Raw genomic sequence first — 14466 nt, 5'->3', positions numbered from 1 at the left:
TAGCAGGAATATATGACAGTCTAATACTAGGCATATTCAAGACAGTGGCATTTGGATAAAGAATATAGGCCTGCATAGATTTCTGCAAAGAAAAGGAATAAAAGTACAAAATGCTTACTGATATACTAACTTATTTTCAGGGGGTGTTTTTCCTAGTTCATCTCCAGGATACTTATAGCTTGCAAGAGCAGTTTAAAGATATTACACAATCAACAAATAGTCACCCAGAGTTACATATGTAAGAAGGATGGCCATATAAATTTTCTAAATAAATAAATAATGCAATGAACGTCCAGTAAAAAGAGTTTCAATGTATTAAAAACTGGCCACACTTCATACCAGCTTAACCCTGACTGTGGAAAAAAGGTTGTCCAAACAGCAATAGCTTGAAAGCTGGTATTTTAAATATTTCACTAAGCAAGGGATGCAAACGTAGTAAGATCTTATAGCTCTGTATAGTATGGTATTTACTTAATAATCACAATTGTATACTGTATATCCCAGCTCTGCCAAAGTCCAGATACTCCTGCTGCTTATGATCCAAATTCTGGAGCAGAATATCCTATAATGTCCCATATAGAGAGAAACATATGCTAAGTATTTTTCAACTTTTCAGCAATTGTCCATTTTACAACCAACATTTAAGAACTCATTTTCCAACCTAGTGTTCTACAAATGTCATATATTACAAAACTTATGCTGGCTGAGAGTATTGGAGTGGTAGTCCAGCAAGCTAGTAGACCAAGATGGAGAATGAATTTAGACATATTTGATGGGTTTTTTCTTTGCAGGCATCATAAAGTATCCGTTGTCAATAGCTACAATACATTAGATTTCCGTGTTCAGATTGAGACTGCGTGCTTCTGGTTACCATGTACTGAATGACAAACAGCAGGAGGCAGCCACTACCTTCAAGTCCTGTTTGCAGACTTCCTGGAAGCACCTGGTTGATCGCTACAGGGAGCAGGATGCTAGGCTGCATGGACCTTTGGTCTGGCTCAGCAAGACTCTTATATTCTTACTATACATTTCTAACAGTTTGTTAGGTATCCCCAGCCAAGAAAAATAACAGCTTGTGAAACAAATGTACCAGTTTGGCATTTGTTCTTTTCTAGGCCAAAGTTCACTAAAACTCTTTAACTATTTCAGCCATTATAGGAACATAATCATTCTAGCTGTTTCCGTTTCTAATAAGTATTCTTGTAGTATTGGACCCGGGGAAGATATGGTGGGAAGTGTTGGATAGGCTGTTTCAGGGAAAAAGAAATCTCCAGTTGGGTGGTGATTTTCCCTTCTAATTTGATTACCCCATCCTGTGGACGAGGTGGCCATATTGCTGGTGCCCTGGACTCAAGATATTAATGGTTAATGCCAGATTTGTCTGCAAGAAGACCATCCTTATGTATGATCTGGTGTTAGATGAGGCAGCAGATGTAACATTTATTAACAAAACCTGGCTTTTATGTAGCCTTGTCCATCCAGGTATTGGGTTTTTAGCCTCTTCAGCAACATGGTCAAGGAGGAAGAATGGCCCTGATCATGAGGGATACATTATCTGTGATTGGGGACTCTCCAGTTGAAATACCGGGATGTGAGTTTATAAGATGGGCTGTAGACACAAACTTGGGTTCCTGCTTATATACCTACCACCTGCTGACCAATAGGATGCCTATATAAGTTTCTGGAGCTGATCTTTGGGCTCCATTCACAGTGGAGAACCTTCACTGTGGATGTTTTAGTTTTTGTTTATATAGCCTGTAAACTGCTGAGAGTAATTTCATTGCACCAAGGTGGAATTATAAACCTTTCTTGCTCTGAGCAATGGTTCCAGTAAGGCCCAGGAGTTCATGGCCTCCATGGCAACCATGGCCTTGTTTCAAGAAATCTTGGGTCCAACAAAATGGTCATATTTTGGATCTCAAGTTTGTCTGTGAGCAGCTGTTGTGTGATATAGGGTTGGAGGGCATTCTGTAACTATAGTCAGAACATGCCCTGATCCAGTTGTGATTGGTAACCACCTGTGATCTCCATGGGGCAGTGGGAAACATTTGGATGGTCCAATCTAGGTACATAAGCAATCCAATTGGTTTTCAAAGGGTGCTTGGGAAATTTCCCAGCTCTCTGGCCTGCAGTTCTGTTCAGTGCCTGGTGAGAAACTCACAACAGGAGGTGAACTGGGCACTGGACATTATTGTCCTAAGCAAACTCTTTCTGGCACCCAATCATGGTTGGTGTCTTGGTTCACTGAGGCTCTTGGAAAATGAAGCACCAGAAACAATGCTTGAAGTGCGGGTGGAGATAAAAAAAGGAGAGGATCTGATCAAGATGGACACATCCCCGTGTTTGGCCCTAGAACCATGGCAAAAAGGAAGGTGACGTGTGATCACTTCTCCCTTATTGTGTTAATGGGCTGTTTTCCAGCAGCCTTGTTTAGGGTCATGAATTCCCTACTGGAGAAGGAACAAACTTGAGATCTCCCACGTGGTTGCCACGACCAATTTGCATAGCACTTTGCTAACAAAGTTAGACAGATTCACTGTAGACTTTATTCCTCATGGGCAGAGTCTGTGGTGCCAAGAGTATTTTTTTTTTCATATAATCTGGGATTCCTTTTGGACTGCAATCACTGAGAAAATGGATAGGAAAACATCTCAGTTGTCCTCTGCTACTTGCTCTTTCAATCCCTGCTCTTTGGGATCCCTGCATATCCTGGCTTTTGCAGGGAGCAGGAAGACTGGTTACCACTTTGATCTGTGAGAAAGGCAATGCCTTGTTAGGGGAGGGAGAACTACCAACAGCCTTGATGGAGGCTGTGCTTGCCTGCTTCTAAGAGAACATTCCTGATTCTGGTGGACTGGGATAACTACTGTCATATCTCCAACCTGCCTCTTTAGGGAACATTATTAAGTTATTAGCAGCAGACCAACTTTGCAATGCCCTATCAAAATCAAATTATTTGGACCTTTTTAAGACTGTGTTCACACCCAGGAATGGTCTGACAGCATTGGTTGCTCTCTTGAACAACCTGTGTTGGGACTTTAATAAAGGTAGTGCACCTCTCCTGGCCCTGTTGGATTTCTCAGCAGCCTTTGATATCATTAATCTTGATATTTTGCTGGGCCACCTGAAAAAAATTATAGACATTGTTCTGCAATGGTTCTGTTCCTCCTTCAGTGGACAGTTGCAATCTGCTGTAATAGGGGAGAAGAGAATGGCCCTGGGCCTTGATGTGTGGGATGCCACCGTGGTTGGCCCTCTTTCCTTTGTTCTTTAACATCTATATGAAGCCACTGACTGAGGTTACTTGGCATTTCAGGGTATGGTATCATCAATATACTGATTATACCCCATTGTACACTGCTACTCCAGACTGTAGGGGAGATGCTATTAATGTCCTTTCCCCATGCCTGGAGGCTGTGAGAGTCTGCATGGGAGAGGACAGGCTAAAGTTGAATCCAAGAAGATGGAGTTATTGTTGATATATTGGGGTTCTCTGTCACCCCCAGTGTTGTCCCTTGATAGGCAGGCAGTACTGGGGGGTCCTTCTGGTCTTTCAGTTCCTGCTTGAATAGCAGGTGGAAGCCATGGCCAGAAGAACCTATGTCCAGCTTTGGCTGATATCCCAGTTGTGGTCTTACCTGATGCAGGAGAACCTGGCTCCAGTAATACCCTCATTACCATTCAGATTACCACAATGTGCTTTATGTGTGGCTGCCACTAATGACTACCTGGCAATGGCAACTGGTCCAAAATATAATGGCCCACATATTTACTGGGTTTCAGTGCTGGGAGCACATGACCCTGATTTTGCAAACCCTGCATTGTTTGCTGATTGGTTTCCAGGTACAATTTAAGGTGCTGCTTTTGAGCTAAAAAAAAACTCTATGGCATGGCATCTGGGTTCTTACAGGATCAACTACTCCAACCAGCATTGACCCAATCCAACAGAAAATCTAGAAATGTTTATGGTTCCAAGAAATTTGGGAGTATGAAGCTAGAAGGTATTGCTTTTCTCTGGCAATTGTAACAGCCTCCCAGTGAAGACCCACAAGCAGGACAGAAGGGCAAAACTCACTTCCACTGTTGTTCTCTAGCAGTTGATATATTGTGCACAGAAGGCAATATAGCCTTTGACACTAATAGCCCTTTTTCACTGTCCCCTGTGTGAATTTGTCTAGTTTCCTTTTTAAACCACTGGGGTCTTATCATCACTCAGAGGGGGGGAAAAGTCTTACTAATTCTAATTTAGTATAGAATTCTTACTTATACATAAATGGCATCCATTTTTATAGATGGAAGAAGTGCATATGAGAAGCCAAGAGATGGTTTTTGAGTTCATGATTCATCAGCTAATAAAAGTTAAACCATTCAATGGAGAAACATTTGAGCATGTGATTCAGCTTTTCAGCGCTTGGCAAAGCAATTCAAACTTTGCCTTTAGAGCATTCCAGTTCATCAAGGACAACAAAGTCATGAAAGACTTATGTCAAGCAGGGGCAAGTTTGCATCTTCTTTTCTCTCTCCTGATGAGATTTTAAAATAAGAATAATAAAAGAATTCCCTTTCAGTTGTAAGCAGGGAGATGATAATGTAAACTTGAACAAGCCAGCACTATTTTTTTTCCTCGTATAGGGATGTGGTAGAGAATTAGGACAGCTTAGAATTTAGCAGATCAACAGCATGCCCTCTGGCACATCTATATTTTGATCTTCTTGGCACTATCATTTTAATATCAGGGAAAAAAATGACCTTGTTGGCAGACTTGATGAAATGGGATGGTAAGAGGAATTTCTGACTTCATAAATCCTTTAATCTTATAGTTTCCAAACAGACTCGAATTCAGATCCAGACCTGCTTAGGTTTAGTAATGTGCCCACATAATGTTCCTTCAGATTAGGCCTGCAATTATCAGAAGTTTCTCATGTTCCTTCAAACATATTTAAAACACTAATGCAATTATCCATGGAAGATGGAGATGGAAGACGATTCCTAGAACAGCCACCACATTTATAAACTAGGTGAAGGTTTTGAGAGCTGAAGTTTTATTTGTTTGTTTGGACAAGTGTTAGGCTTCCTTTCAAAATAAATGGCAAAAAAAATCATCTTAAAACAAACACAAAATAATAAAAAGGAAAGCAATATATACCACTATAGTTCAGCTATCTCATCTAAACTTTCATTACTCTTGACTATTATAAGCAAGCAGCAACAGATATATTATAACCTACTGTCACTAACGTAAAACAGGCAAGAATTTATTTTTTAAATAAATGATGCCTAACTTGTTCCTGAAATGCCTGTTTCCCGCTCCCATTCATGCCATCCATCCATATATGGCAGAACACAACCAGCCAGATGGATACCCCAGTGGACCTTCTCACAAATATAGCAGGAGGTCCACCTCAGTGTAGTCACTGATCCACTTGTAAGTCTCTTTCTGTCCGGTAGCCAGCATTTGACTGACTGCAGATTGAAATGTACACCTTCGGTCATCAGCACACCAACCTTTACCTTTAACAACTGTATTTCCATTGAAAGATAAGAATGTAAATAGGGAGTCCTTTTAAAAATAGAGAAAGAGAATGAATATAAACTAGAAATAGCATGAAGGGACTTAGACATAAACAAATGAACTAGTTCAACTTCTAAATTGTTACTAACATAATTTAATGAATAGAGCATGAAGAAATGGGCATGGGCAACCATACTTCTCTGGCACTTATTTCAACGGTCACTGCTTTTTGGATTGCTTTAGATATTTAAAAATTAAAATAAATTTTATTTATTTATTTTACAGCCAAAAGGCCCCAAAACAAGTTACAAATATAATCTAGACTTGACACTGAGATATAATAATTGGAATGAACACTAATATTTGCCCATTTTGTAACCTTATTTTTTTACATGATACTTTGAGAAAGTCAAAACACACACACACACACTACAGTCTTAATTTAATACTTAAATTAAATAACATATTAATTTAATGAGAGGAGAAATCAAGAGGTTGGGACCTTCAAGAAATCATTTCCTCTGACTGGCCAATCTAGACTCAATATCAAGTCTTCTTGGAATAACCATTCCATTTTTCTAGCCTAATGGAAGGTTTCATATCCAACTTACATGTTCCCAGCTGTGTGGAATCAGTTTCAAATCAAATCTTTATTGCAGTCATAGACCAGCATAAGGAATCAGTTTTACAAATGCTGATCTGTTTTCCAGAGACTGGTGTTGATTAGATTAGAATCTAATGGATCAGAATAATTCCAGTGCCATACCCCTTAAAGAACCAGAATTATATACTTATGCCTTAAAAAAAAGTAAAATAGTCTATTTCCATTATTATCAAATTATAGGATCTGTTTGGGAGATACCATGCTTCTATTAATGTTTTGATCTTCTGTCTAATCATTTTGCCAATCACTGATGTGATTAATTTTTTTGGCACTGTGCAGATTCTCATTCCTTTACAACATCAACTATAAGCATTTCTTCATTTCTAATCTTGATAACATAGGTATGTTTTTTAAACTTTAGTTGCATCTTCCTTCCATAGAATTCAATATTTTTCTACTTCTATTATTTAGAATACAACCATTTTGTTAACCATTCAGTGCTAAAACTATGAACTGATTCAAGGAAGAAGTAAAATATCTAGTGCTAAACAAGGTCACCTTCATATCTTTGTGACTAAGTGCCAGTCACCCTCATAAACCCAGCAGTCACTTACGTCCTAGTTGCTAACTCATGAAAGGTCCAGTGTTGTATTTAAATGATATTAGATAAGCTGTTTTATGATACAACAATTTGGGCTTAGAAAAAATTATAGCTTTAAAAAACTTACATTGTTTTGATGTGGGCTTGCACTGCTACTCTAGTTCATAGAATGTTTCACTGTCTTTTTTTTTTTTACAGATCATATAAGTAACAGCTTCTTTTGTCAAGACAATGTCTTTATAGATGTATATGCTCACTCACAGAGACACATTTGTTCTATAATTTTCAAGTATCAACTTGCATGTGTTAAAAAATCTATGGGAAACAATGTTCAAATCTCAGTGTTCAAAAAGCATGAGCTCAAACAATCATGGAACAATAGGGTTTTCCCCTTCTCCTTTATGATGTTACAGGAACAAATAATTATCAAATGGCTAAGAAAATTGCAGGAAAATGATGTTTCACACTGATATTTCCATAGTAAATAATTTTCTTACCGTAAGACATGAAAAAAAGAGATAAAACCTGGTAATATTTTAGTTTAAAAGAGAATGTATTTGGATGACACCATTTCTTCCTGATTCAAAGTAATTTAGGCTTGAAATGTTTGGAAAACTGAAACTAGGCAATAGTGTAATAAAGTTCAAAAATTGTGGCATACTGTGTCCTTTCATAAACTTAATCTGATTCACAAAGTGGGATGACATTCACGATAGTCCACAGCAGGAGTGCACAAGTCCCCACCCTGCAGGTTGCATGTTGCCCCTAGTATAGCCTACCATGTATTTCCACAGTCTGTGCAGGCAGAAAGTTATTTGGGTGTGGGGCGGAGTGGAGAAGAGGTATCTGAAACTGGGGCAATACAATTCTTTTTGAAAGCTGCATGCTTTTGGTTTTGCATGTCATTTAAAAAGTCACAGCTTTGAGGAGGGTCAAATATTTTATGCTTGCTCTAGATGCCAAATGCAAAGGATTTTGCCCAGTATCTGTGCTACATGGGGGATAAAGTTCCTACATTATACCCAACCATGCTGCCTAGTACCATAATAATTTAGAGTCAAGAGGTCATGATATAGGAATATTTTATCCTAACATTTCTATTTCCTTTCTTCACCAGGATAACAAGGAACCCCCCTGTTATACTTCACAAATTGTATGAAGCTGGAATAAGATAGTGAAGGTCAGTGTCAAGAAGAGATATTACATTTGCTGCTCATGTTTTCATTGTTCAGTTTTCAACTGTCTCATGTTCTGACCTCCTCCTCCTTGTTCACTGTTGCTAGATTCAACGAAAGAAGAGGATAAAACAGCTTCCCATCTGCAAGACGCATTGCCATTCATGAGTTTACAGGTGCCTTTTTTTTTAAAGAAAGCGTTAATTTTATTTATTTAAAAACAGAATTTTGAAATGTCTATTGATCATCTGTTTCTTGGAAACATCAAAACAGACCCAGGGATACAATTAAATGGAACACTGCTATTTGTTTCCATTTAATGAGTATCTAAAACAGCCTGAATGTCTTATTAGTAGCTCAAGGAGATAGCACATCTGTATTTTCTAGGAGACTAGTTCCATCAACCCAGTGGTGAAATCCAATGCTTGTCATGCTCCATAAGGATCATGAAAGATTTTGTTTGTCTGTTTGTTTGTTTGTTTGTTTGTTTGAAGATGCTGGCTCTGTCCCCCGACCCATCCATACATTTGGGGGGGGGGGAGTAGGATGGAGAACAGGACAGTGTCCCAGACACCTTCTTACAATTTACAGTTTAAAGTGATGCACAAGAAAACAATAATATATCTTAACAGAATAATCCATAAAAATATGCTTTCTCTCTCTCTTTTTCTCTCATTCTCTACTGCATAAAGTATTGAAAATAAAAGAGGATTATATTCCATATTTCCTGCTAATCTTTTTCTGTACTAATCAGTGTGAAAGTGGGATAGATTCATTCAGTTGATTTTGAGAAGAGTTAGGATTTGACTTATATCAAACAAATGCCTTTTATTTCACTGAAATTCCAGTTGACATTTTTTTAAAAAAACTATGTAGCATGTTTTAGGAGTATTATTATTCTTTTTGCTGTTCATAAGGGATGGCACTGTTTTTATAACCCAGCCCAATGCTTCCTTAATGACTGAAAAGAAATTGTACACATTTTCCTATACAAAGTGTTCCCTTTGTTTTTATGCCTACAAAAACTTCTGATTAAAAAAAAAAAGAACAGTGTATGGGCTCTCTGGATTATCAAAGCAACATTCCACTCAACACAAAAGAGGAGAAACAAGAGTGAGGAGGGGACAGGAAGAGAGAATAGCATAAAGTAGCATCATTGTGAAGGATGCAAAACCCGAATATGTTTTAACAATTTCATAAGAAATTGCCCAAGATTTGTGATATGCAAAATTAATATTAAGCTACATTAAGAGAGCATTGCAACCTTAAATTGTGCATGTCATACGAAGCCATGATTATCACACATATATTCATCTGATCATCTCAGTCAGATTACTGGTGAAGAATTGCTCATTTTGGTTGCAATCCCAAAAACACTTACCAAGATAATAATTTTTATGGAGTTTCTGAATCAATATGTATAGAATTGTTGACAATTTATACAGTATGTAATTCTTGGTAACTCTGGAACATGCCATGATTTATTGATTTTTGTTCCTAATGATTTTGAATAACTGAAATTACTTTTAAAAGAAAGTTAGGGTCAGTTTAAAAGGTAGTTAAGCATTCTGTATCAGTGTCAGTGCATTGTGTATATCTCTGAGTTGATAGATAATTAGGGTTAGGGGGCAAAAGAATGTTGGCTTGGAAGATAATCTTTATATTATCTGATAGATATGGGGGATATGGCAGGAGGTGGCCATTCTCAGTGTTTAAGACGGCTGCATTCTAGCCCCCTGTGCTTAGCTCCAAGATCTGGTCTTTGGAGGTTTAGCAGCCCTGGCCTCCAGCTGCTGCTACTCAATGCTAGATTGTCCTGTAAGAAACTCACCTCATCCATGATTTGATCATGGATGATAGGGCCAAACTGGCATACATCTCTGAAACCTGACTGGGCACATAGGAGGATTCCCCTCTCTGAGATGTGCCCTTCCAGATGTGGTTAAGGCATCAGTTGTGACTATGGGGCAGGGATGGGCATGTGGTTATTTGAAAGTCTCAGGTGGCTTTTAGAGGTGCTGCCCCAGACATAGCTGGATGTGAGATACTGTTCATGAAATTGGGCTATAAGGACCAGTTGGGGCTGCTGCTTTCCTACCTTCTTCTCTATAGCCTAGCAACACCTCTAAATAAGCTCCTCAACTCTGTGGCTAAGTTGGCAGTGGAGTTCCCCAGTCTTATGGTTTTGGGGGACTGCCTTCTTTGGGCCTGCAGTCAGAGGTGGCTCAGGAATTCACGTCCATCATAGCAACCATTGACCTGGTCCAACTTACAGAGGGCCCAACTCACAGCAGAGGCACACATTGGATTTGCTTTTTGCCTTGAGGCAGTAGCATTGTTATCTGGAGTTGGGGGATGTTAACATCAGTCTCTTGCCATGGTCAGATCACACCCTCTTGGCCCTGAAGTGCACAGGGGCCACTCCCCCAATGCAGGGAGGTAGGCCCTATTCATTGGCCCACCCCAGGTAACTGATGGAGCCCATGTAGTTTCAGAGGGAAGTTGGAGTTGTTCCTGAAACTCTGGTGCATAGTTCGGCAAGGCCTTAGTCATGGCTTGGAATTAATATGCAGTGGGAGGCTTGGATTGGATTGTGCCTAAGTGGACTCTTTGTGATTGTGGATCCCATAGACCTCTAGGAGATGAAGTGACATAAAAGTGTTGCTGGCAAAAGATTAACAGCAAAGCCAACAGAGCCTGTGGTAAGATAGATAAGAGCCTTTATTAGGACTTATCTTGTGGTAAGAGTGGTGATAAAAGTTCACTTCTCTGCTCTTATTGCATTCATAGATAGCTGGGTGGTAGCCTTGGTTCAGGTGACCAGGTCCCTTCTGGGTAAGGAGGAGCTGGGAAAGCCCTTGCAGGGCCTCTGCAAGGAATATTCTCAGCATCTTAGAGCTGGACTCCACTTGGGCAGATCCTATGGAAGTGCCCAGTGCTTGTTTGAGCTCAGTTATTTGGGAAGAGTTTGAAGCAGTCAGTCATGAAGAAGCAGACAGGGTTTGGCCACCTGTGTTCTGGACCCATGCCCTCCTGGTTGGTTAAGGCCTCCTGGGAGATGGCACATGGTTGGGTCCAAGTAGTGGTTAATGGCTCATTGCAGGAAGGGGTGGTGCCACCTGCCTTGAAAAAGGTGGTGGTATACCCCTTCCCAAGAGGCGATAGGGTGAAGTTGAAGCCTGGAGATGCTTTTGTTGGATGCTTCAGGAGATGATACTGAGCTGCCTTTTTTTTTTTTTTTCCTTTTTGCCATTATTGGTTTTTTTTTTTTTTTTGCTTTTATTGCTGTTGTGAGCTGCCCAGAGTTATGCTTCTTAAGATGGAGATCATATAAGTTTTTTTTTAAATACATAAATGAATACACTTTTGTCCAGTGTCCAATTGTGGAAAGGGCAATAGGCACTCAGGCTCACAGAGCCTTGGATAGAGCAGATTATCTGGACTCTTTTCAACCCAAGTTATCTGGATCCTTTTCAGTCTGACCAACTGGGCATTGGTCGTGCTTGTGCATGATCTCTGGAGAGCTCAGGGTGGGGTGGTACAATCCTCCTGGCCCTCCTGGATCTCTAGGTGGCTTTCTATATCATCAACCACAATATCTTTCTGGACCACCTTCAGAGGTTGGGAGTGGGAGGCCCTGTTTTGCAGTGCTTCTCCTCCTTCTTCTGTGGCCAGTTGCAGGTGGTGTTGGTGGGGGGAAGAGGTCCAGTCCTAGGCCTCTCTCACCGCTTATCTTTAACACCTACATGAAACTGTTGAGCGAGATAATTTGGTAGCATGGGATGCAATATTATCATACACTGATGCCAGTAACAGAGGAACAGAATGGAATGAAGAGTGCAAGGAAATCTATGCACTGAAATTACTTGTATGAAGACCAGACTGGAGATTATAAAATATTTTAAAATTGCAGGCTGATACCACCTGTATTAATGACACAGAAAAGCAAGTGTACACACCTGATATTGAACATGCTCCCAATTATGGGTTTCAGTATTAATTTTCTGCCCAATATTTGTCCCAGAAGTTTTATTTATTCCATATCAGATATTCATCAGAAAGCAAAGATGGGGTTCTGAATCAAGATGGTCCACTGAATTAGGCTCACAAGTAGTTTTTCTTCAGAATAACTACAGTCATTTTAGGGATGTTTTCCCATCTTCCCTCATCCTCAATGACTTTTATTGGCTCTGAAAGTCAATTATATGAAACTGAATCAAAGAATACGAATAGGGCTTTGAGAGGAATCTTTAATTTGAAGGCAATTTTTTTAAAACTCACTCTAATGCCTACTAAAACTTCAGTTTTTAGGAAAATATACACAGATAGACAGGAATCAAATAAGAAGGCAACACTTTTAAAAGAAACAAGTGTAGGAAAAATATTTTATATCCTGGGTCATTCTGTTATTTCATCCTATTAGCTGTACTAATCAATATGAAGGATCTAAAACATTCAAACACTATATAATTAAAAGAAAACTTCATTTGATAATTGGATTTTACTTTTACATTATTATTATATGGAAATAGGAATAAAGTAATCAACAAGCCCAATGAACAACTGAACCTGAATAGCAATTGTGCAGGTGGAGCTCAAATGCGTTTTTAAAAAGCTCCTAAATGTAGTCTGACTTTTTTTCTCCTTGAAAATTCTCCTATGGCCTTCTGTTACTTCCTGTTAACAACCCCGAATTGCTCTGCTAGCTACTTAAAATGAATCATTAATGGCCTATTGAATAAAGTGGGGTGGGGGGAAATCACACATAACACACGAGGAACGTATAACAGTCAAATACCTGACTAAACCACTCTCAGCCAGTTGCATCCAGATAAAAAGAAGCCTTGTGATCCTGTGGCAAAGCCGAGGCAGTTTTTCCTACTTGAAAGCATGTGGCAACACGGCTTCAGGTTTCCAATACAGATCTGTTATTATAGCAACTGCAACACACGCTGAAGGATACCCATGAAAGTCGTCACTGAGAAAATGAGCAGATAAGGGCTTGGTTTGCAGTTTTCCCACCACCTTCCTTTTTTGGTCACATGAGTCAGTAAAAACGTTCAGCAAGCAGAGGCCGTGACACACAGCAACCAAGAAAAGACAATAGCCCAGTGAAAATCTTTATAAGAATGGGGATAAAAAGTTATTCTCACAGCGGTTAGGATCACATGCTAACTATTCCCCTTATCCAAACACCAAAACATCTTCCTATGGATTACGTAGGCTACATTTTGTCCTCATGTCTGAGCAAAAAGATGATTCACTGCATTGAGCTCACTGTTGCATGCTGTATAGGGTAATAGCTGTCAAAGGCACACATACAGAAACCATACACATGCCCTAGGGTATATGAACACATACACTGCCTCTTGTAAAACATGCCCCTTTCTCAGTGCAAAGTTTTACTTCAAGCAGGAAACATTACTGATACAGGTAGTTACCCACTTTAAATATGTAAAGACTAATTCCATATCACAGGGAATTTGGCTGTGAATTTTTAATTTTACTTCATGCTACAAATCTGAAACCAGTCTGCTGAAGTTCTTGATTTTTATATTTTCTGTTCCCTTTTTAAAATAACTTTGGGCTGCTGTTATAATTTGTTGATTTCAGTTTTTAGTTATTTAAAATTTTCTATTTTATGAGTTGTCTTATGGGAGCTATGCTGTATATTCTATAAACGAATATAATAAATAAGGCTCCATCTTATGGATCATGATCATACTGGATTGATCAGATTCCTCTCCCCAAGTGTGGAGGAATAGGGAGAATAGGGGAAAATACAGTGACAGAAAAAAACGTCCAAGGTATTGGCAGGAGTTGAACAGAGGAAATTCTGAGAGCAGCTGATGATCTGTTGGAGCCACTGTTCTCAGCTCTCAGCCATGACCCTAACCAAAGGAAAAATTTGGATCAGCCTGGTAATGTGACAGAAATATTTTTGTTTTTAAAGAGTCAATATCTTTACTTCAGAAGCTCTGAAATGGGCTTTGTATGCTACTGTATGTCTTATTTAGTCTCTTCACAATAATCATGGCATTGGCTAGGCTAGAAGACATTGACTAAGCTTTGACTCTGAGCAGAAATTTGAACCAAAATCTCTGTAGTTCATGTTCATCAAGAGCACATAGATGAGAAATCTGTCTCTTTCCAAATGCTGCTGAAGTACTATTCTCAGGAGTCCCAGCCAACATAGTCAAAGGTCGTTGGGAGTCAGCAATTTCTGAATACCCATAAGTTGCCCACCACTGTTCCATTTTCTGTCTAAATGTCTCTGTTATAGAGCAGGTGTTTGGACAGAATAAACTTAGAGCAATTCAACTCAATCAGTCACCAATCTTCCCTGTATGGGATAGTTTTTTCCACCATATATATAAAGCAATTGGAGTTCATGAATTTACATAATCTTTCCCATTGAAAGAAAGGAGAAACTAATAAAATGGTGTAAAACAAGCCATTATTTCATACCATTGCAAGTGAGAAAAATAAATGCTATATAACTATTTTTAAAATGATAAACAGCAAGGTGAAAAGTCCTATGCTCTTGAAGAAATGACATTGGAAGAAAAATTAT

At 39.1% G+C, this 14466-nt stretch overlaps 1 protein-coding gene across 4 annotated transcripts in view; it reads right to left on the bottom strand.

Moving 5' to 3' along the window:
- Nucleotides 1–14466, bottom strand: part of SLC16A7 (solute carrier family 16 member 7) — a 119998-nt gene that overhangs the window by 70906 nt on the left and 34626 nt on the right. Inside the window, exon 1 of one of the 4 annotated variants that reach the window (XM_025164278.2) lies at nt 12691–12849. The exons of the other annotated variants lie outside the window; for them this stretch is intronic. Coding sequence (XP_025020046.1) covers nt 12691–12719 — 29 coding nt within the window. The 5' untranslated portion in view covers nt 12720–12849. Of the gene's footprint in view, nt 1–12690; nt 12850–14466 lie in introns of those variants that run through there. 4 annotated transcript variants of the gene reach the window in all.

This window comes from Python bivittatus, unplaced genomic scaffold (genome assembly GCF_059951505.1).
Source record: "Python bivittatus isolate LINGU-HERP-01145 unplaced genomic scaffold, Pbiv_v1 ctg000330_np1212, whole genome shotgun sequence".
Taxonomy (NCBI): domain Eukaryota; kingdom Metazoa; phylum Chordata; class Lepidosauria; order Squamata; family Pythonidae; genus Python; species Python bivittatus.
The sequence above is the reverse complement of the archived record's forward strand: the minus strand, read 5'-3'. Positions and strand labels throughout refer to the sequence as shown.